Source organism: Podarcis pityusensis, assembly GCF_964106645.2.
Source record: "Podarcis pityusensis genome assembly, chromosome: 6".
Lineage (NCBI taxonomy): Eukaryota > Metazoa > Chordata > Lepidosauria > Squamata > Lacertidae > Podarcis > Podarcis pityusensis.
In genome coordinates this window covers 35,727,850-35,752,417 of record NC_138030.1, presented here as the reverse complement: position 1 = coordinate 35,752,417, position 24,568 = coordinate 35,727,850, and the positions used below count along the sequence as shown (strand labels likewise).

Sequence of the window (24,568 nt, the reverse complement as noted above, 5' to 3'; positions counted from 1 at the left end):
GGTGTCACAGTGTTATAATGCATATAAAGTGCTTTATCTTTACAAATGTAGCTGAGTCCCAGGTCTGGTTTTGGCACAGAGACGGCTGTGACTGATAACTTGCTTTAGGAGAGAAATGGAAGTGTTACCCTGTTGCTTCTCCTTGAACACTTAGTGGATTTTGATACCATCAACCATGTTATACTCCTGGAGTAACTTGGTGGGTTGGGATCACAGTGTTACAGTGATCCCAGACCTACCTATAGGGCTGCTTCCAAAGAGCTGAGTTTGGCTTAGCCCCAAGTTCTGCAATCCTTATTTTTGTTCCCAATGCTATTTAAATATCTATATGAAGTCATTAGGTCACATCATCAGAGAGTTTGGAACTCAGTGTCATCAACATGCAGATGACATTCAGCAATGTATATCAGTACCGTCTAAACTGATCGCCGAAGAATTGATGCTTTTGAATTATGGTGCTGGAGGAGACTCTTGAGAGTCCCATGGACTGCAAGAAGATCAAACGCATCCATTCTGAAGGAAATCAGCCCTGAGTGCTCACAGGAAGGACAGATTGTGAAGCTGAGGCTCCAATACTTTGGCCACCTCATGAGAAGAGAAGACTCCCTGGAAAAGACCCTGATGTTGGGAAAGATGGAGGGCACAAGGAGAAGGGGACAACAGAGGACTAGATGGTTGGACAGTGTTCTCGAAGCTACAAACATGAGTCTGACCAAACTGCGGGAGGCAGTGGAAGACAGGAGTGCCTGGCGTGCTCTGGTCCATGAGGTCACGAAGAGTTGGACACGACTAAACAACAACAACCGTCTAAACTAGATATAGCCCTGTTTGTGCTGAACCAGTGCCTGAGGGTAGTAATTAGCTGGATGAAGGCCAATAAACTGAATCCTGACTTAGTGAAAACACTGTTGGTGGGTGGTCCTTGTGCTGGGAAAATGTGTATTTTGCCTCTTCTAGATTCCTGGATCAAAATATCCCAGCTAGTTTTACATGTTCTAGTAATCTCCCAGTTGGATTACTGTAATACACTCTACATACAGCTGCATCTAAAGTTTTAACAGGTGCTCCTAGGCTTATTACACCTATTCTGCAGGAGCTTCACCGGCTACCTACAATTTAAGGTGTTATTAGTATGTTAAAGCCCTGAATGACTTGAAGTGCCTCTCTCCATATTAACCAGCTTGAGCTCCAAAATCAGTTGAGAGTGCCTTATTTGCAGTCCCACCTATGAGTATTGTGGGCCTTCTCTGTGATTGTACCTTGACTCTGAAACCTTGCCCAACGGTATGGACAGAATAATCACTTATACTTTTCCACTGTACAGTTCAAATTTGCACCTCTCCCAAATCTTTGGAATTTTACAACCCTCTATTGTTGTAATATTTGCTTTGCTTTAATTGTATTTCATTTTAATAACTGTAGCTTTCAGTACTGTTGGAAAACACTTTGAGTGTGTCTGGTGAAAAGTGCTATACAAATTTTATAAGGCAACTAAGGTTTGATAAAAGAAGTTTTGGAATTCCAGAAGAAAGATCCATTTGAATTAATGAGATTTATTTCTGAGTAGATATGCACAGGACCACGCATCTTGAAACTTTAGTTTTGACCAAGAAAAATGCACATCTAAAACAAGCATTTGTTATTTCAGATTCATGCTTAACTATAAGATTGAACATACATTCCCTGGAAACTCAGATAGCAGAGGTGGGAATGCACACACACACACAAATAAACCAAGCAGTCAAGCAAGCCTGTTATCGCTTAAATTGAAAACCATAGACACAATATATTCCAGAACTTGACTCTTCCTTAATCTAAAGAAGCTGTGCCTGTATCTAACACTGCTGGCACACCATTCTCCCCAGCTCCTTGTCAGCTGGAAGTTGCATCAATACAAATAATGAAATCTGAAGGAAAGCATGACCAGAAAGGAAGATAGAATTATGGATAACACGAAGCGCTAATTTTCTTGACAACACACAGAGCTAGTCAGGACAACACAAAAAGATGGTACAGACATATTAAACTCCTTAAGGATACAGCAGTTCTGAGGCAATTGAAGAGACACCTAACTCTTAGATAATGATAAGACATCATAATCTTCTCCCCCTAAAGGCAGAGGATGAAGCAAAATCTGTCTGAGACTGTCTGAAATGAACTTGCTGTGCTCTTGATCAGTCATGCAGGCAAGCAGCAAATTCTCTCAGCAATTAGCTCTCTCAGTGCACATTCTATCAGATTGGACAGGCAGACAGAAGACTGGATGGATAAATTCAGACCTTCAAGGAAAGAACCATTTGGACGTCCCGATTATCAGAGGAGGATTAGGTCTGGGGATAAGCCATCCTTCCACTATCAAGACTGCAAGGGCCATATATCATCAGTGTCAGGAATGTACAGAGCTGGTTGAAATTCCAACTGTATACACTCATTTAGGGGAAAGTTGGACGGGGGGGGGGAGTCTCCCATCTAGGATCATGTCATTGGGTGATATACACTGTACGAGTGTGGTAGGAAGGCTTTAATTGTTCCATATGACATGAAAACAAAATGCTTTTAAAATCTGTCTTGGAAACAGAATTTGGTCAGGATAAGAAATTAGTCAATTACATCAGCTTAAACATTTATGTTTCAGGTTATCCAAATTAACCTCATGGATGTTTTAATTTTCTTTTTAAGTCACTCTTTTACCTGGCACTTCTGTAGCTACACAAGCAAATTAAACATAATCACTGTAAGTTTCTAATATTAGAAATATTAGACAACATAGCTAAGAGATAATATTTATGTGGCGACCTCCAGATGCTGTGAACTAGAACTCTCATCATCGCTAACCACCGGTCATATTGGCTGTGAGTGATGGGAGGTGGAGTACAATATATGGAGGGGACCATGTTGGTCATCCCAGTCTCAGATATTGAGAACACTTAAAATTTGTTATAACGAACAGTTTAATTGAAATACACAAATTGCATTATCTAGAACAGTGAAGCATTTGTACAATATTATATTAAAGTTTATATTTTGCCAGCAGAACAAATTAAAAACATAATCCCTAAACACTGATCAGCACCAATGTGCCCAGTAAGCCACATGTTCTGCAAAAGAATATGTTCATAAAGGTCATGTATATTGTCTGCAGAAAGACTAAGGGCAAAAATCAATCCTCAATGTTGCATGAAGAGGCACTTATGGAAGCTCAGAAAGGCATGACAAAAAGCTCTTTTTCAGTTTATGAGGTTCAATTTTGCTGTCAGGATTTACAATTATCCTGCCAAGTTTACAGTAAAATGAGCTGGTAGTGAGCTGGTAGTGCATGCAACTGCTCAAAGAGGTAAGACAGTCTTACATTTCATTAACAGTACAGTAAGATTGCAACTCATGTGAGCACTACGTTCCAGAGCACTCATGTGAGCACTACGTTCTACACAGCACATACACAAAATTGCATATAGACAAAAGCTGCCTGCTGGAAGTGGGGGAAATCCTGCGCAGAGGACCTTCCTGCACTGGCTCCCTAGGCTGCAAGAAAAGTGGGGGGAAGCTTGGTTCCTTCAGATGCGAAAAGGGAGAGAAAAGCAGACAGGGAGAGAGGCAGGCAGAAATGTGGCTCAATTCCAATTTGGGGGGTTTGTTTTGCCTGCAGCTCTGTCAGCCTCTCTCTGTCCAGCCAGCAGCTCAACATTTCTTCTTATTCTTCCATCTGCCTCTACAGCTTCTCCACTCATTTCACTCATTTTGGAGCTGCCACCTCTGATGCAACCACGGTTGGGAAGGCTGCTGCTTCCTCAAAAGCCAAGAGTGCATAATTGAATTTGCTTAAGTAAAATGTGTGTGTGCTGCAACTGCACTATACAGAGTCCAGACCACATGGGAAAATAGTTCCACTCTTTGCTAGTCAGGCCACATCTGGAGTAGTGGGTTCAGTTCTGGGTGCCACATTTAAAAAGGACTGGTGAATGTCCAGCCAGCATGGTGAGGTGGTCTGGAAACCAAGCTCTATGAAGAGCAGTTGAAAGATCTGCATACTAGAAGTCAGACGTAATAAAAGTCTGGAAACTGCTGGGAAACCAATTTCAGCTAAACGTTAGAAGAAACTTCCTAACTGTTACGAGCTATTTGACAGTGGAATAGGCTGTCTGAGCAGCTGGTAGGCACTAGCTTCACTGGAGGCATCTGGTCAGAAGCTGGTCAACCATCTGTCAAGAGATGCTGTAGTTCAGGGGTAAGAACAACTTTGGCTCAGCAGGCCAGATTCTAAAGTGGCCACCCCTTTGTGGGCCACTTTTGACAGGATGGTGGATCTCCAGAGAAGTGTGAGGAGCAAGGTTCAGGGATGAAAACAAGGTCTCTGGAGGAGCAGTAAGATATCCTTCCAGTCTCCTCCAATTAGTTTGCACAAAAGAAATGCCTTCCATAGGAACAGTTTCAAGCCCCAATAGGCCCTGCTTCCAAGAAAAAATGGTCCCCGTTAAAGGAGAACATCTTTCTTCAAAGCAGAAACCATACTTATCCTATGGGTATTCCTGCATGGGAAAGCACTATATTCAAATGGATAAGGATCAAACCCACTGTATGTAGAATGGTTTACAGGTTCATTTAGAGCTAGCCATAGTCACAAACAAAAGGATGGAACTAAAACACTTACTCAAATATCTTTCTGAGAACCCATCTGTTTCTTATTGTCTCACTTATCTGATACATCTAGTTTTCAACTGGACAAAATCCTAAATTTCAGCCATTTAGAAAAAGCTTTCACTTCCTATTAGACAAAGAAAGTGGTCCATTAACAATTGACTCTTTGGAAAAAAAACAAATAAAAGCATGCAAAAAACAAGTTCTTCCCTAGAGGAGTTATTTTTAACTTAGTTCTAGTACAATATGCTATAGTTCTGACTGTCTACAGATGAAATTGTCCCCCAAAAATGCTGATACGATCATTATTTCCTGGATAGTTGTTCTGTTCCCATGGTTCTCAAAGTGGTAGGTGAATCTCCCTAAGGAGGCTTACAATCCCTGGGAGTATTAGTGGTCCTGTTTATCCCACATTTCCCCCAATTTTCTTCTTATTTTTACTAATCTATATAGTGTCAACTTGCACGATGTTTACTTGGAAATCAAAGTAATAGGGCTATATATTAATACATTTGTACGGGCTGTGTGAATTCAAGAATAAACAGAGGGGTCCACTGTGTTCTATTTTTCTGGAATCCATATCTAAACAGGGACCTTAAATGACCCTTTGAGCTCATATTAAATCATGCCTTGACAACAAGCGGCACCAACTCATTGCTTTTTCTTAGTTATGTTTAAACAAGCTCAAACATTGTCTCTTATCTTAGGACATGGGTAGCCAACCTGGTGCTTCTTAGATGTTTTTGAACTACAACTCCCATCAGCCCCAGCCGGCATGGTCAATTGTCTGGAATGATGAGAGTTGTAGTCCAACAACATATGGAGGGCACCACATTCACTACCCTACTTAAGGGGAAATTATATTAGGTTGGAAATTCAGTCAACATGCTTCTACCAATCAGAAAACAAAATCATGCTCTAGGACAGCATACTATTTCATGGTCTTTGAAAGTTTCATTAAGTTAAACAAGTGCCCACCCTATGGAGGTTAACATATATTATCTCCCTCTGTATGGAAAATTATGGCTGGGGAAGCAGGTAGAGTCTGTTTAGCAGGAGATCCTAAGGACTGCCTTGATCAGCCAACCTATTTATCAACTGAGGAGCTCAAAAGCAGCCAGCAGAAACACAGAGGTGAATGCTTGGTATTACAGAAGCTGAAATGGTTTATATATTTCTATTTAGATTTATGGTACCTTTCAAAATGGAACACAAAGTGGTTTTACAAACAGAACAATTACATCAGATAACAATTTCCATACATCTTTAAAACAAATAAAATTGAAAATAAATAATAGCAGGGGGGTGAAAAGACACTGATCTAGAAAGACAGTGAGCTCAGAACCATAAAATCCTTTTTAAAAAGGGCTAGAGGAAAACATGAGATTCCTAGTCTCCCTAGATCAGAGGTGGTGAACTTTATTTTCAATCTGAGGGCCATACTGCCTCTTGATCCACCCTCTGAGGACCACATACCAGCATGGTCAAAACCAAATCAGGCATAGCTACCCCACACTCGCTCTTTCTTGTACATACACCTAGCTCAGCCACACATCCTTAACTCAAGACAACTCTACAGAAACACACACACCACTTTACACACCATTGTTTATCTCTTTGCCAGCAGTGCAATACAACTGCTCCCTCTTCTGTTACCCCCTTCTCTGATTCCCCCACTCTCCCTGCCAGTCTTGTGACATTACACCCTCCCCGTGTGTTCTTCCTAACCCTACCATCCCCAAGGGCTCCATGATTCACTTCAAGGCAGACTGATTAGGATCCTCCTACCAGTATTAACAGCATTTGCAGAACTTTACCAGCAACTGTGATTTCAGAAAACCAACAAGAACAGCTGGGATCTGAACACGCAAGTCAAGAAGTGCGTCAGCACATCTGAGTGAGGCCAAGGACCTCAGAAGTGCTGTGAGAGACCAATAAAAAACAGAGTCCTTCTCAGTGATAGCTAAAGTAAAGAATTCATTGAATGGTGAAGGAAGGATTAGGGCAGGCATAGGCAAACTCAGCCCTCCAGATGTTTTGGGACTACAACTCCCATCATCCCTAGCTAACAGGACCAGTGGTCAGGGGTGATGGGAACTGTAGTCTCAAAACATCTGGAGGGCCGAGTTTGCCTATGCCTGGATTAGGAAATAGTCTGCTTTCATCAAATATAAACAAATAATCCAAATGGGATGGCTCTAGTTAGGAGACACATAGGAGAGAGGGAGGATGTTGTGGCAGGCTTGAGTGCCTATCTTAAAACAAAAACAGGCAATGGAGAGAGCATTTGATAGCACCAGAACCACCAATGAATGGAAAATGCACTGTTCCTATTTGAAGATAACAATCAAATAGTAGCACCAGGAACAACAAATTTGCCAACAAACATACAAACTATGTAATCTCTCAGCATGAAACCAATTATAAGGACACTAATCTCTCTGAAACTCTGTCATGCAAAAATGCTTTTGGGCTGCAAGCATTTGAGATTAACAATTATGAATTGTTAGGTGTTGCAGAAAAACATGGTGTCAATGTGTGACAGAACTCTGAAGAGCTAAAAACAACAACCCTGTACTTCTGTCTTATGATATTTTAGCAAATGTATGCTCTCAAACCTATGTGTGCCCGAGAAAATGTGAATGCTGGAGATGGGGGTGGAAATCAGTGCAGGAAGTGCCTCCATGAAGACACTCCCACTCCAGAGACCACTATTCTCCCAACTGAGTTTACCCCTTGTTTCAGAGCCCATTTGTTTAAAAGTGATTTTACCCAAGTGCCTGCTATATCTGCCTCATAAGACAGAATGCTGGTCATACTGTGTAGTTCTACACTCAATATGGTGTATGTAGAGAAGTTCTTAAAATAATCACCTGTTTTAGTTGGCTTGCCTTTTGCTTTGTGTGTGTGTGTGTATGCATGCACGCGGACAAACACTTACCTTTGGAACATGAGGATTAAATTCAACTGCTCTGTGAATTGCCTCTACAGCATTAATCTCTGCTGTACTAAGTCCTCTTCTAGAGGCTGTTTCTGGAGAGAATCTGCAGCAACATTCAAAAGTTTGTCAAGTTACTCAAACTGAGGCAAAGGATAATCTAGCTTTTTTAAGATGAGCTGATTGAAAATAATTTTTTTTAAGTAAAAGCTCAAATTAGCTGGGCCAGAGCTTAATCCAACAAAGCAAAAGCACTACTTGCAGTTACCAGATGCAAAATTATTTGCTTGCAAGAAGAGTGAAGAGCTTATCACTTTACATCTGAATCTGAAATATTTCACTTACCTATCTGAAACTGCTCTGGCCTTTAAGAGTGCTGCTGTGTAACATATCGCTGCTGATTTTGGAAGGCTGATGTCTATGAAACAATAAATTGTTGTATTTACATTCTAAAGTGAGAAACATTTCAAAACCACACCCTTCACGAAGAGGGAGGTACTTTAAAGCTACCACAAAGGAAAAGGCAATGTTTCAGACTAAGTTTACTTGCTTTGTGTGAGAGCTCAGGGGAGGAAACTATAGAGAAAGACACGGCTATGCATCTTACTCTTTTGTACATGTGTCAAATGTCTGCTGCTTTGGATCATGGCTCCAAATTGTCTGTAGCTTCTTATTTCTGAGAATTCCAAGATGACTAAAGGCCCATTGCCATTGATGTGGCTCATAAAAACATATGCCCCCAACACCCATGTGCCCACAGCAACAGAATGTGGAATAACCTCTTCTGTTCCATATATTCTCTGTCACTCATCTTTCTTTCCTGTACAATCTCAACCCTAGGTCCCATTCCTTCCTCTTTTCTCCTAATCACCTCTTTCCTTACTGTCATCACCACAACTTCCCACGAAGTTACTCTTCCTAGCTACTACTTCTCTTCCTCCTTTTCCCAAATGAGAGGATCAAAATTTTGGGCTGGTTGCCACACAGCAATGTTCAGAATCATGTATTGTTTCTGGCAAGTCTTCAACATCACTAATGTCATAAAACCAGGTTAAAGCAATCTATTAACACATTTTAAAATGCCTCCAGCCACCTTCAAATCCACCCCCCCCCCAATTCCATGTTAATGGGCAGTTTTAGCCACTATTTACTTTTTAACTTTTAAAAAAATACTTAGCTATCAATTGTAAGAATCTGCAGTATATTCTGAGTTAAAGCAATGGCTCCATCTAGCTCCAGCATTGCATCTGAATAACAGCAGCTTTTCAGCATCTTGAATCTTGAACACCCATTGCTGGAGGGGACAAGGAGTGAATCTGACACCCACTGAACTGTGTTCCCACCCTTAACTTCATCAGAAACATGATAATTAGTTTTAATATCACTGTTCAGAGTTTACATGAAACTCTTCTTACATTTTATGTATGTGTTCCATGGTATGCTGAAAAGCAACTAAGCACTATGCAGTCCTAGAGGAAGAACTGTTAGGAAAAACTCCTTTGGAGCACCTCTCACAGAAAATGTGGTAAATCTGGCACTGAATTTGAAGTGCATTATAGTTTTTTGACCTGAAATCATTTGTAGAGATGCACCACGAAAAAAGCGGTGTAACTCTGAGAACATACAGAAGTAGTTAGTCTCTTCTGCTAACTGATCTATATATAAACATCAATATAACATACTAGTGACAGGATACATTATTCAATTATAATGTAGAAAGTTAACATAAAAAGGTAAAGGTAAAGGGACCCCTGACCATTAGGTCCAGTCGCGGATGACTCTGGGGTTGAGGCGCTCATCTTGCTTTATTGGTCGAGGAAGCCGGCGTACAGCTTCCAGGTCATGTGGCCAGCATGACTAAGCTGCTTCTGGAGAAACAGAGCAGTGCATGGAAACGCCATTTACCTTCCCGCCAGAGCGGTACCTATTTATCTACTTGCACTTTGACATGCTTTCGAACTGCGAGGTTGGCAGGAGCAGGGACCGAGCAACGGGAGGATTCGAACCACTAACCTTCTGATCAGCAAGCCCTAGGCTCTCTGGAGTGAAAAGAGCCACTAGAAAAAAATAAGTGGGATAGAACTGTCATTCCTATATGTCCTGCTTAAATGATATCTTCTTTAAATTTTGGGGGAAGCGTTACTGTTTTTTAAATGAATTATAGATAGATAGAGAGAGAGCCTTTCACCAGCTGGATTACAACCTAACTAGCATAATAAAATCCAAACAACACAATAACTTAAAAACAATTAGTATTTTGCAAACAACCCTGGGATTTTGATTGGATAAAGCACAATTTAAAAGTTGAACAAATAAAATAATTTCATCCAATTTATATCAACTGCCCAAGGTCCAAGATAAGAGACAAATCAAGGTGAACAGATGTCTGTGTTGATTTTCAGGCACCACCTATCTACTCTGCTGAGTTATTTGAAAAATGTCTGCTAATCATGGAAGGCCTTGGACCCCAAGAGGGAAGGGGCCTAGTTATTTATGAAAATATTATTCAAGCACACACTGCAACTTGCATCTAACACACAATGACATTTATATATTCTTACCATCATACTTTGCTAGAACTGCCTGGACATCAGCATAAGCCTGTAGTTCCAGAAGTGATTCTAGGAGGTTTTCATGTATATTCAATACACTTAGGAGAGGAAACTCTTTCATTAACTGTAAATAGGAGCCAGGAGGAGAGAATAAATTAGGCTACGCAAGTTTCTATCTTGCAGCCAAGTTTTATGCATGTTTACTCCACTAAGTAAAAATGCATTAAATTTGATTTTAAGAATAAAATGAATTACGCACATTAACCCAATGAACTCAATGAGATCTAAAAAGGTAAAGGTAAAGGACCCCTGACAGTTAAGTCCAGTCACAGACGACTCTGGGGTTGTGGCGCTCATCTCGCTTTACAGGCTGAGGGAGCCAGAGTTTGTCCGCAGACAGTTTTTCCGGGTCATGTGGCCAGAGCAGCGCATGGAAACACCATTTACCTTCCCGCCAGAGCTGTACCTATTTATCTACTTGCACTTTGATGTGCTTTTGAACTGCTAGGTTGGCAGGAGCTGGGACCAAGAAATGGGAGCTCACCCCGTCACAGGGATTCAAACTGCTGACCTTCCAGTCGGCAAGCCCAAGAAGCTCAGTGGTTTTAGACCACAGCGCCACCCACGTCCCAAATGAGATCTACCTCCAAGTAAATGTACCTAAGTTTACAGTCTAGGTCAACAGACTTGGTAGCAAACTCATGGTTAGCAGAACCAAACACAAAGGATTGTACATTCCACTCATATCTTGAAATCATAGGTGCTGCTTTTCCTATACAAAGTGAAACTGACCCATTTTTCCTTTGCAGCACAGATTGAACTCAAGCCATTCTGCAACGGAATTGCTCAGTTGACCGAAACAGCCAAAGAGCACTGATTTCAAACCTCACTTTGGAAAGGGTTCAGATCCATTCAGTAGCTTCCAAGTGGAACCAATCCCAGTGGGACTTCCATCTGCTGCCAAATTTAACAGGCACTGAAAACAAGTCATGGAACAATCAGCACCCCTTTTAAGACTCCTGATCATTCCTGCTCTGGACCTGACATCATATACGATATCGCGGGGGGGGGGGGGCAGATGGCATGACACTGGGAAAATAGCCTCTCAGGCTGGATGTTCCTCATCACTGCTATACACGTCTACTCAGAAGTAAGTGCTGTTGACTTAAATTCAGCCACTAGCCATGATGAGCTACAACTGGAAGCAGCAATGCAGATTCTGAATACTACCTACTGGAAACTACAGGATGAGAGAATGCTCTTGTGCTCAAATCCTGCCTGCCAGTTTCCCAGAGGCATCTGGCTGGCTACTGTGAGAAGAAGTTACTGGACTAGTTGGGCCATTGGCCTGATCCAGCAAGTTCTTCTTATGTCCTCCCAGGTAAGTGGGTATAGGATTGAAGTCTGGATAACTTACATCTCTCATCATTTTTACTGCTTCTTTAATTCTTCCAAGCTTCCTTGCACACATAGCTAGTCTTCTTTTCACATAAACCAGTACATTGGTGTCTCTTCCTAGGGAAAAAGAGAGGCTACATCAAATACATAAAAACTAACTTATCACACATTTTCTAAACCAGGCATTCATTTCTGCATATGTTGTAGATCCATCCTGCTCTCCCTGTCCACAAATATATTGAGAAGGTTGAGAGTTAAACCACAGAACACACCCATAAAATCACAAAGTGACTTTTTAAAAAAAAAAAACACAGGAGTCAATCAACATTTATCCATCTGAGTCTGCAAAATGGAGGGAACATTATATCCTGAGAAAATAGAAAGGGAGGGGCACAGACAATGTGATGTGCCAAACACTGACTTAATATGAAGCACAAGGAATCCAACTATTTCCTCAAGCCACCACATCCAAGGATGTGGGACAAGAAACCCTCTAACACCCTTTCATCCAAACAACATATTCATAGCTTCAGCACATATTTGCTGTTCCATTGTAATAAAAAACTGAAGTTTGACAACTTGTTTGTGGCCTCAAAATTAAGACACCACATTCCATGGCACAAGGCAGCAAGAGAGAGAGAAATACAAAGAGAGAGAATGATATTGTAACCTTGAGCTATTGACAGAGACTTGCTAGAAAAAGCAAAAAGGATGAGCTGTTGGTAGAGGGATGAACCCACCAAAGGTAAAATACCAAAGGTAAAACATTATTTCCCACAGCCCTGCTAACTGCAATGTAGTTAATATAGAACTGTATCGTGTTGCTGCTCTGTGAATAGAATGACCTCTTTCTTAGAGTGCAACTCCCCTTCTGTGACCAGCATATTTTAAAATATTCTCATAATATTTTAAAATAAGGCTAAAGCCTTATCCTTTACACACGTAACTGAAAGTGAGTCCCATTGTATTCAGTTCAGCTTACTTCTGTTTTGACACATATAGAATTGCAGTGCAAAACATTCAGCACTTTCTGAAATTAAAATGCAGCTTGTACAACTGCTGCCTGTACTTATTATGTGTACTTTTAATTTTTGTGTTCATGTGGATTTTAATCCTTCAGCATTAAACTTTTCTAGTGCTTCTGTAGATTCGAGCATGACCAAGCACAGCACTATTGACCATTTTGAATGATTTGTGAAAGGATACTTACTAAACTGTGCTTCATGCTGTGGACTCTGGGAACTGCAGTGCTGAGACTTTCTATAAATGGTTTCTCCTGCTTTCAGAGCCTGCTTAAAATATTTCTCAGCATCCACAATAGTAGTTGCTTCTTCCTCGGCCAAAAGAACATATGCTGTGGCACAACTGAGAAAGAGAAAAAATGAAACCAGGTATTCAAAAGATGTATGTTGACACAGTGAAAAGATTAACAATGTATACAGTACAGTAGCTGAACATACTTACAAATAAACTCCAATCAAAGATGTGGAACAAAACTATTTTCATCCAAACAATACATGTAAAATGTTTCGGTACACATTAAAAGGAAAACAGGCTCTGTGACATTGACCCCAGGCAGGAGGGGGACTACTAATTTTCATTGAGGGTGGCTATTTTACGATCAAGATGACTACAAAATGCACTAAGTAAAAGGTAACTTTCAATATCTGTTAAACTACAAAAATGAAGTTTTTTAAAAAAGGACTGCAGTTCATTCTATGTAGAAGCTCAAAATATTGGGTGGAATTTAATGGTGTGTTATTATGAACTACTCATCTGTGTGAGCATTACAGCTTGCCACATGGAATGATGTCCCCCCCCCCACATTGTTCTTGGGATTGTCCCAACCCCAAGTTCATTTTGAGGGGCACGTGAGCAAAGTAGAAGGAGGGAAAGCTCCATTGCACAAGTGGATGTCCTTGTGAAGGGCTTCTGCTGACGGGGAGTGTTAGGTGCATCCCACCCATTACTTTTGACCTTGAAATTAATAAACTGGGGGAGCAGGGGCTTAAAATGGAAATACTGGTAGTTTCATAAACAACAACTGTGCTCAAATATTCTGAATTTCTATAAAGCAGTGTTTCAGATATCCATGATGAGTCATATAAAAATACCAGCCCCCACATATAAAAGTGCACTTGGATAGTCAAATGTACAAAATAGATTTGCAAAGTGGTGTATTGTTTAAAAAGGTATGGAAACTTTTGCTCTGCTTTCTCTCTCTTAAGTGGAACATTGTGTGAGATACAGAAGGGAAAATGTTAGGAAAAGAAAAAGAAAAAGAGAGAATTCCCAGAACATTTTTAAAAATGACTTAACTATGAAGATTTTTATAACAATTGTGTTTATTTTGAGTTGAAAAATACCCCTGCTACTTGAAGATCTCATTTTCTAAAAGGCGCATGCTAATTTTGGACACAACTGAGCCAAACATAAGAATTTTGAGTCCTATTAAAATGGACCCTTAGTTCAGTTGCACTGAAAAAGATAAGATTCTTTACTTCATTTCTATGGTTCGGCATCAATTCAAACTTGTGTGAAGTATCCACTTCAGACTGTAGGTTGGGAAAATTGTAACATCTCAATGTCCAACAATTACAAAAACGTCTTACATGTTAGCTTTATATGTCAAGGGTTAAAAACTTAATATGGGATAGTGTTACAGCCCACCAAAGATCACATCACTTGAACATGTCAATCATATTGTTACAAAAACCCAGTGCTCGCCCCTATTTTCACCAAGCATTGGCACAAGCGCATGGGGCCACATGCACACACACAGGGTCTGGGTCCCTTTGGAGAACAGAAGAAACATCGGAGACTGTCATGCTTTGAGAAATAGGGTTTATTCGCCTATTTACACATTCAGTTTGCATGGAGGAATTCCAGATCTTACAGCTTGGCCCAAACCATTGCAGGCAACCTTTCCTTCTCCCCCGCCAAGATGGATCTCAGCCTTACTTCCTTCTTCTTCTACCCAGAAACCCTTGCTTCAAACCTCCCTTTTCCTGTCCCCTCAAACACACAGTTACCCCGGCAAGCTTTGTAACATCTGGCTCCCCAGGCCAAAGGATCCTTCTATGTCCCATCAGCACCTTTTTTCTAATGCTAACAGGTCTGCTCTTCCCCCCAGCCAGTCAGAAATTCTTTTGCAGCTTAGATCTTCCACCCCCAAATAATCACAATCCTAGAATTTATTAATTTCTATGTTTATCCTAAGTCTACAACAATTTGAATAGGCCCTAAGAAATTACTTAACAATGCTGTATAGCTTTAATTTTAGTTCATAAAATTAGGGTGAGACTTGTTATCAAACTTACTCATTATTTAATTCTAAAGCTTGATATGCTGCTTTTATTCGGGCCTGAGGGTTCCTCTCCCGCCATGCCTTCTGCATAACTGTTGGGGGAAAATAGGATTTATTTACAGGCAAGTCATGACTGTAAGTATTCATGGAGAAACAAACAAACAAACATCTCTCTTTCTAAGAATAAAGCCACTACCAAACTGAACACCAGCCCCTATCACAGGGGTTGGCAACCTAAGGCCCATGGGCTACAAGTGACCCATGGGGGTCATTTAATTAACCCACGAGCTGCCCCCAAACTGAGCTGCCTGCTCAGCGAGTCCCCATGCGCTGTGCTAAACTGGCGCAGCACAGCGCATGGACTCACTTCCACAGCACCAGAAATCACGTCTGCGCAGACGCCGGAAATCGCGCGTGCGCATGATCTGACCCACGGAGGGATCTCTGCTAGAGTGAACCAGCCCTGCTAGAGTGCCGACCCCTGCCCTATCATAAATGTATATTATTCTTGATCTTTATTTTTAAAAGAGAAAAATTCATAAGGTGACCGACAGAAGAGGGGGGGCAGAACTTGTGGCAATTAGCCCCAGGTGGCTCATGAAAGTTTGTTGTTTTCCCTCCTGCTGGCTGCAAGGTAAGTTTGGTCACTGATAGTCTCTGAGTGGAATGAGTGTGGCTACATGGAGAACAGTGCCAAAGCTGGTGGGATTGGCCTGGCTGTTGTTTCCTCCTCTTCTGCCAGATGCTATTCATTTTAAGTGAATAAAATTCTCATCATTGCCACTCACTTGGCTGGGTTCAATTTTTTGGAAATGAAACCCTAATCCCAACAAAGGCTAAAAAGTCAACATTCATGAACTGATTGCACAATCCTATTCATGTCTACTCAGAAGTAAATCCAACTGATTTCAATTGAGCTGACTCCCAGGTGAGAAAGCACAGGATTGCAGTTTGAATATATCTGATGGTCCTCAGTTTTTATAAGAAAGGGAGAGAACCAATATACGTTTCTTTTGGAACTAAACCTGCAACTGTCCAGCAAGAATAATGTGGAAAATGTTGGAGCATTTTTCTGAAAACATAATGTTAGTTTTGGCTCTGATGATGAAACAATATACGATGTTTATAAAACAAAAACTACAGCTCTCATATCATTAAACATCTCATCAGATTAATGTGTAGACAGCTAACTCTTGCCGATTTAGATGAACTAGTAAGAATTAACACATAAGCTGACAAAGGCCAGATATGACAAATGCCATTGCTTTAAAGATAGAATAGACAATATGTAACCCTCAATACAATTTGGTGCAATCAAAAGCAAAGAAATATAATAATCTCGGGGCATGGCAGGGGTTTTTTATAGTGGTAATTCAACATTCAGAAGTCCGTAACATTTGTAAGTCTTACTATTGAGAGTAACAAACTCAAGAGGGGTAGCCATATCTATCTTGCTGTAGCAAGAACAGTGAGGGTCTTGAACTGTCACAAAAATTCTGCTGAATGCATCCAATGAGGTCCATGTGCATGGTAAACATTTTAGTCTTTAAGGTGCCACAATACACCTTTCTTTCCTGCTATGTAGTCTTGGACAGGACTCTCAGGTGAGCAGAGGACATATGTAAAAATATTATCACAGACATGCAAAGTTCTGGCAATAATAATGACTTAAGGTTTGTTTTTCTCATCCTGGTGTCTCCATCCCAAGAGATCAGAAACATTAGGAAAAATGGCATAAATTATCCATCAAATATAAAAGAGACTTAGAAAAGATATTTAGAACAAGCATTCCCAACATAAAAAACTATTCATGGCCAGACATCTTTTTATCTTTCATACAAGAGATACATTTGATACCTGCATCTGAAGGTCGAACTGAGTCCGTTTCACATGTGAAAAAGGTCTGGTGATCCTGAGCAGATAAGTTCATGTCATAATATGTAAGTGGCTCCTTTCCAGTCACCCATGTATATCTTTAAAAAAAGAAAGAAAAAGAAAAGAGGCTTCATTAACAGCCCAATTCTTTGCATATCTACTCAAAAGAAAGCCAGTCGGATACGCTCCCATTTAAGTATCTACATGCCAACCTAAAGGACGCATTTAGAAATGAATCATCTATCCAAACAGATCCATCTTTGTCTTTATATATGGAATTTACAGGAAAGAGTAAGATTACAACGTTCTGACAAACCAGAAGCTCTAGTTCTATTTTAATTTATTTTACAAAAATGGCTATACACTAATATCACAAAGATAAAAATACCTGCTATATTCTGCTCCTCTAAAGAGATTAAGGGGATTTCTCCATACTTTGCACTCTGTAAAAGGAAACAGTTTAATCTCAAAATTAAGCCAGAACTGTAGATTTCTAACCTATATGCCTTGTGTGTTGAGGCCTGGTTCACCATAAGAATCTTGGTTCAATAAATATGAAATCATTACTTCTGAACTTGCCCACATATTAAAAAAATGTTTCCTCCGCAGAATCAGAAATAATCATGGGCTCACATTCTGGTTTCTCCCTTTTCTGGTCTGCAGTAGTCATAATTTACCATGACATGCAAATCTGAAATGATGGCTCGCACTTGCTTTCAAAACTAGATTCATAAACAATCGTTTGAAGCAGGCATGGCAAGCCCTAACCATAGTATTAAAATGTGGATGGCATGACAAATTACCAGTGTTAATGGTGTTAAACAGAAAATTTAAAAAGGGAAAGCCCCAAGTAAGAAGAAAGGAAACAGAGGAAACCCTGGTTTGTTTTTGATAGCCCAAATTACAGTTTGGATGAATGTCTAAATTGAGATACCACTTCAAGAAAACAGTTTTTCTATCACACGTAGGTGCAAAGCAAGCAATTTTCCAAAAAACAAAAACAAAAGCCACTTGTCACATTGATCTATATAGCAAAATATATAAAGGCAAGATATCTATTATAAAAAAAATTAAAAATCATATTGATTTGGAAATTGCAAGGGGTTGTGGAAAATAAAATACTAAACTCAACAACTCACCTGCCCCCACTAAAAAAGGCTTTGCCCTATCTGATTTACTTTATCTCTCTTGTTTTTCCTAAGCAAGACAAAGGCATTACCTGATGCAAAGCTAAGCCCATTTACAAAAATAAACATAAATTGTATTTACAGGCTTTGGCTAAGGCCAGCTATCACGAAATACATTTGCACAAAGCCAGATGTTAGAAGCAATCACCTGACAAACTCTGCCTGCTTGTCTCATTTTCTCCACTAGTGGCAGAGAAAGTTGCCTGTGGAGAATTAGTATTCTCTGCTCCTCCAATAAGTGGTCGTAAATGGCTCACGGATACCTGCTCAATGAAAGATGTGCCATATTTCCTGAAATACCACCATTCAAATATCTGCAGTGAGAAACAGAAAAACATACAATAAACCATTGGGTCAAGAATCTCAAGTCACGTCACTTGCTCACAAAACAATAGGCCGGCCGCAATTATATTTATGGTTCCTTTCAGCAAAGGTTGACAGTTTGCCCACAGATAATGTGATAGAAAAGAATTGTTTCTAAACAAAGCCCTTTTAGAGCACAGCCACCAGCAAAGTAGTAAGCAATGCCCCCAAATTTCAGCCACTTCCTGTTTCTCTGTAAACAAAAGTGTAATGGAGATATAAGATAGCCCAAGAAATCTATTTGTTCTTACCACAGGGCTGCTCCCCCCGCTTCCAATGGAAAATATTGGCTTAAAAATAGTATCCTATGTTTTTCAAATTAAAACTAATCCAGGAAAGCAGACTTAACCGTCTTTCTTCTAATACTATGCACTTGATTTTGGTCATTTTACTACCCTGTGATAGCACACCGCTCCTACAACCACTTGTGTACATTTATTTGTGGCACTGCATGAGGGTTAGGAATAGATAGACAGGTTTCATCTTACCTTTTGAACACAGTGCTGCACAGGACTCAGAACTAGCATGTCCTATGTCAGAGATTTGGCCCCAGCAAGTAGGATCCAGGCAAAAACTAAATGCTACTCTGGGCAATTCTGGTAAAACATGGGGTGCCATAAATCATATGCTGGTGGACTCAAGATGAACAAGAACTGCCTGAAGGCAAATGATAATATTTTCATCATCTTTTTGGTTTGTACACTGCTCCTAATATGCATATTTTATGTTCAATGGAATGGCATTACAGTGGTACCTTTGGTTACGTACTTAACTCGTTCCGGAGGTCCGTTCTTAACCTGAAGCACCACTTTAGCTAATGGGGCCTCCCGCTGCTGCCACCGCACAATTTCTGTTCTCATCCTGAAGCAAAGTTCTTAAACCCGAGGTACTATTTCTGGGTTAGCAGAGTCTATAACCTGAAGCGTATGTAACCCGAAGTATCACTGTATAGTGCAACTGTGGCTATGCATAAGGCCCCCTCATACAGCCATGATAATGAGGCAATGCAGGTAGAGTCCCACAAATGACTTGGCAGCCTAAGCAATGTGATTCAGAATACTGCCGGGGAAGGCTCAACACTATTGTCACAGCTGCCCCTTATAATGCTATAAACCATTTCATTTTTTTACTTGGAAGGCTGTGGTTACCAGCAAGGAATCACATCAAAATGAATAAAAATGTTGGTTTCTTTTTCTGTACAGGAGCGCCACCTAGAGTTCAGCTGGCATATCAAAGGTAACTTTCATCTTCAGACTGGCACAGTTTACAAAAGACTAATTTTAAAAATTAATCTGTAACACTGTAAACACAGATGCATCACATTTCACAGTAACTATTCCTCATCTTCCAAAAATCCCCAAAAGGTACTGTGGATGCAGACATGACCTATTCTTAGTTGCTGTAGACATTTTCCTGGACATTTTAATAACAGTCTTAAAAGCAGGCCAAAATTTAGGATTGAGTATGCATTAATCTCTTACTTCTTTGTCCTAAGCAGCAGAAGGGACTAAATAGCCATCTTAGCAATTAAAAAAATAACTTTTAATCTTCTAAACATCTAAAATCTGAAGATTTCTATACAATACTTGTGTGCTGCATTTTAAATACTAGCCTACGTAGTAGTATAATCTCACTTTTACTCTACAGTGCAATTGCATCCTAACGTGTGCAATTTCAACCTTGCGTAGTTGAAAGCTGGCCAGCTGAAATCCCACAAATTAATTGCATGCAAAGCAGAGCCTAAAAGCTCCTTTTGCACTTGGTTTTCCTGGTGTGGAAAGCACTTTTAAGCTCTCAGACTTGCTTACCAGGCTTTGGGAGGCTCTCGTTAGATACTGCAGGAACTTGAGTGGCCACATTAAATATCATGAGAGCCTCCCAGAGCCTGGTAAGCAAGATGGAGAGCTTAAGAGGTCTCTGCCTTCCTTGGAAGGTCAGGATGGCCCTGTGAGGGTGGTTCGAAGGGGGAGGTTCAAGTATATGCATTTTTGCATGTATGTGCCATCCCTGGAATGCAACCCCAGCACAAGACACAATCATACTATATTTCTGGTTCTGTAGGATCAACAAAAATTCCAGCATGAGTAAATAGAGAAAATTACTTACAAATATCAGACCGGATATCAGAGAAGATGTCCCAGTAAGTGCAACATAGAATTTTGGAGTCAATGTGCTCAAGAAAATGGTCACTGTCAAAGAAAAAGGGAAGCTTTGTCAATCAATACATTTGCCTCTCAGTGTCTGAGATGACATTACTTAAGCAACGCACGCACACACCTACACAGTATCAATTCCTCCGTTGGTTGTGGGTACTTTTTGGAAAGTCTGAATCCGGAAATGATGTAACCCAGGTAAGCTATGCTTTGAATGTTAGAGGAGAACCATTAATGTTAAAGTAGACTTTTTAGCTAAAAGTGCTGGACAGGACTCAAACACAACAACATTCTTCCCACCTGTGATTCCCAGAAACTGCTATTCAAAGACATACTGTACTGCTTCCAACAGTAGAGCTAGAACCTAGCTACTGTGGCTAGTCCATTGAAAGCCATCCAACACGGTAGGCATCACCACTGTTCATGGTAGAGAATACCATAATTTCACTACGTGCTGTGTTAAGTACTTTTTGTTTCTTTGTTCAATGTTTAGCTTCATAAGAAGTCCATGAGTTTGAGTTCAAACAGCTAACCCTAAATGTTTTAACTGATATTTTAGCTTTCTCTTAACCTAGATACAGTCAAAGACAAGGATCCAAAACAGCAAACCACAGTTTTAACACAAGTTTAATAGCTTTAACTTAAATCTGTAAAGAGTAAAATATGGGGAATTATGGATATTTGCTCAATTTTAAATACTTTTGAAAACACATATTGGTGTGTTGTACCTTGCCTTGTGACCATATGGTGAAGAGCAGTATAGATATATTTAAATAAGGACCGAGATTACTACAATGCATTATATGTGGGGCAGCCTCTGAAAACAGGAAGCTTCAACTGGTGCAGAAGTCAGCGGTCAGGTTGCTCACCGGAGCAAGAAAGTTTGAGCATATAATGCCAATCCTGGTCTAACTGTAATGGCTGCCAATCAATTCCTGAGACAAATTCAAAGTGCTGGTTTTTACCCATAAAGCCTTAAACAGCTCAGGACTGCAATACCTCAAGGATTGCCTCTTCCCATATGAACAGACTCAGAACCTGTGATCATCATCTGAGCCACTTCTTTGTGTACCCACTCCATGAGAGGTCCAGAAGATGGCAACACAAGAATGGGCTTTTTTGTAGTGGCTCCCCATTTGTGGAATGCTCTCCATAGGGAGGCTTGCCTGGCACCTTCATTACATATATTTAGGCACCAGGTGAAAACGTCCCTCTTCTCCTAAGCCTCTGGCTAATTAAGCCATCTGCAGCCTTTAAAACTGTGAGGGAGTGTAACTGTTTTTGTTTGTTACTATGTTATGCAGTTTTGCGTTCTTACATTGTAAACTGCCCTGTGATCCTAGGATGAAGGGCGGTGTAGAAATTTAATAAACAACAATAGACACTAGTTTCATTTTTTTATTAGAATGGGCACAAACATTTCTTTTAGCATGGAGCATAGAATGTGCTTCTTGTAACAAGGGTTCAAAGTATTCAAAATTAAGCCGTAATCTTCCAAGAAGTGTCAACACTTAAGGGTTCCTTGTAATTGTGAGAAATTTGAATACAGATCATTGCAAACATCTATTTCCATGTAGGAACAACATATCTGAAGCAGCTCAAAGGTAAACTAACACTGCTGCATGCTAACAGGAAGTAAATCTCATTGTACTCTGTAAGATTTACTTTTGAATATGCATGTTTAGGACTGATTCATAAAATCCAGACAGATACTACCTGAGGCATTTTATTAACCAACCTACAACACTGAATCTTGTTTGTGGGTTAGGCCTACTGATTGTTATTTAGCAAGAGATTAGTAGATAAAAAGTCTAAAGAAAATGAATATGGTATGTTGACAATGAGAAATTGACAGCTCTTATATTAGTGAGTCTCACAATTTAACCAGTATAGCTAGTTTTGTCTGAACAAGTCTACCTTCCTGGGCTTTTGAAACCACAGAATGCAAGAGACAAAGTCTTAAACACACAAACTAAGACCAAGTTAAAAGCAGGGCATTTGCATTAAGCCCTGAGGGGGATCCTAAGGTAAAAGTCAACTTAACTTGATGTAGTGCTTCATGTGCTGAGTATGGCAAAACTCAGTAGGCCCACCAGGCAAGTAAATAAGCAGACTCTCCTTCATTCCCTAGAACGTTAACCCATGAACACATTGTTCTGAAGTTAGGCATGTATTGAGGATGCGAGTGGCGCTGTGGTCTAAACCACTGAGCCTAGGGCTTGCTGATCAGAAGGTCAGCGGTTCAAATCCCCACGACGGGGTGAGCTCCTGTTGTTCAGTCCCAGCTCCTGCCCACCTAGCAGTTCGAAAGCAGGTCAAAGTGCAAGTAGCTAAATAGGTACCACTCTAGTGGGAAGGTTTGCCAGAAGCGGCTTAGTCATGCTGGCCACATGACCTGGAAGCTGTCTGAGGACAAACACTGACTCCCTCGGCCAGTAAAGCGAAATGAGCGCCGCAACCCCAGAGTTGTTTGCGACTGGACTTAACGGTCCAGTCACCTTTACCTATGCATGTATCATCATGCTTTGGGATGTTTTATTAAAATACCCGATACTAAGGATGTAACCATATGACATAAGTCCCATTGAATATAATGGCACTTACTTTTAAATAAACATGGAGAGGATTGAGCTGTAAGTCATGCTGTATCCTGGCCTGCAGACTTAAGAGTGTGCTTTTAACTCCCCAACCATTAACTTTAGACCAACAAAATATTATGAGACTTAGCATCTATGTAAGGCCTGCAATTTAAAAAAGCAACAAAAGGGGAGTATGGAGCTCACTGCTCTAATAAAAGAATAGTGACTGTGTGTAAATTGCAGCTTTCAAACAACAGGTTTAGTTTCTTTCTGTTTTGATGACACAGAGGATCTGACAGCTGGTAGTATAGATGCTGTCATCATTCAGGGCTTGCAGACAGCAACAGATGATAGAAAGCTGACAAAGGGAAGAAATCACGGACTACAGACTGACTTGCAATCTTTAAAATAAACAGACACAAAGAAAAGTGGAGAACCAGATTTAAAACCAACTTGGCTTACAAATAGCTTGACAAAAAATAATGAGGCCCCCAAAGGACAGAAGCACTTAAATACACACCAAAACACAAAGGAGAACAGAGCCCAGGAGACCTGCAAGAACCAATCCTTTCTAATAATACGACCCTTCTTACGAAAACTGTATTTGTATGCAACCAACCCCAAGGTAAGCACATCCCAGATTTTAGTGTGAGGCAAAGTCATAGCTCTAGAGAAGCCTGTTTTCACCCGCAGGGCTCAGCCCAGAAATGAACGGCGTAAAGCCAGTTTCACGGAGCACGTGCAGAGTTCTTTCCACAAACGGCACCTCAAGCACCTGAGATTAGGGCTGAAGAGTTGTGGGGCAGCGAGTAGCCCAAACAGACCCCTAACCGGCCGCCCCAAAGCCCCCCACCCCTCACGTCCATAGCAGCGGAGGGAAAGGAGGCGGGCCAGCCCGCGCCCCTCCCCGGCGGCGGAGTCCCCTCAGCGCCCACAGAGCTGCTCTCCCCTCCCGCTCCCCCCGAGCAGCCCCTCACCTGCCGCCAAGTTATCCCGCAGCCGGAGCGGGCCTCGCAAGAAGTAAAGGAGCCCGAGCGCCGCCAGCAGGGCCAGCGCCCGCGCCCAGGGTCCCCCCGCCAGTCTCAGCCTCTCCCACCGCCGAGGGCAGTGGCTGGGCAGCTGGGAGGAGGAGGAGGAGGAAGGCGCCGCATCCCCATCCACAGGAGAAGGACCACTCTCCGCCATGACTCCCGCCCTTCGCTCGCTCAGGCCTGGCTGGCTGGAGGAACGGAGGGAGGGAGGGACTAGCCGGGCGCGCCGCCGCCTGACTCTGAGAGAAGCGGGAGCGCGCCCGCTGCTCCGTCTCTTGTCCCCCGCGCACGTGTCTGTTAGCCGCCTTCGCGGGGACCCCTTGGGGATACACCCCCACCGCCGGCCTGCTTTAAAAGGAGCGCTTTTGTTCTTTCCCTTTTTTTTAGGGCTGCCGTCCCGTGCAGATTTTTTCATTAAAAGGGACGCGGCTCCGATTTTTGATTCCCCACCCGCGGGAATTTTTATTTATTTTATTATTGCTTTTCTGCTTGGAATTGTAAAGTGGTCTTTAAGGGTTGGGTTTTTTTTTTTTTTTACAAACGGGATATA

General features: G+C 41.2%; 1 protein-coding gene across 1 annotated transcript in view; it reads right to left on the bottom strand.

Annotated features, from left to right (window-relative positions):
• ST7L (suppression of tumorigenicity 7 like) overlaps positions 1 to 24,252 on the bottom strand; it is a 40,323-nt gene extending 16,071 nt beyond the window's left edge. The window contains exons 1-11 of the mRNA XM_081009843.1: positions 23,965 to 24,252; positions 20,362 to 20,444; positions 18,041 to 18,206; positions 17,094 to 17,148; positions 16,688 to 16,803; positions 14,844 to 14,922; positions 12,734 to 12,888; positions 11,543 to 11,640; positions 10,135 to 10,249; positions 7,919 to 7,991; positions 7,577 to 7,679 (exon numbers count right to left, since the gene is read on the bottom strand). Of these exons, the coding sequence (XP_080865969.1) occupies positions 7,577 to 7,679; positions 7,919 to 7,991; positions 10,135 to 10,249; positions 11,543 to 11,640; positions 12,734 to 12,888; positions 14,844 to 14,922; positions 16,688 to 16,803; positions 17,094 to 17,148; positions 18,041 to 18,206; positions 20,362 to 20,444; positions 23,965 to 24,172 (1,251 nt within the window). The 5' untranslated portion in view covers positions 24,173 to 24,252. The remainder of the gene's footprint in view (positions 1 to 7,576; positions 7,680 to 7,918; positions 7,992 to 10,134; positions 10,250 to 11,542; positions 11,641 to 12,733; positions 12,889 to 14,843; positions 14,923 to 16,687; positions 16,804 to 17,093; positions 17,149 to 18,040; positions 18,207 to 20,361; positions 20,445 to 23,964) is intronic.
• Between the last annotated feature and the right edge of the window lie 316 nt (positions 24,253 to 24,568).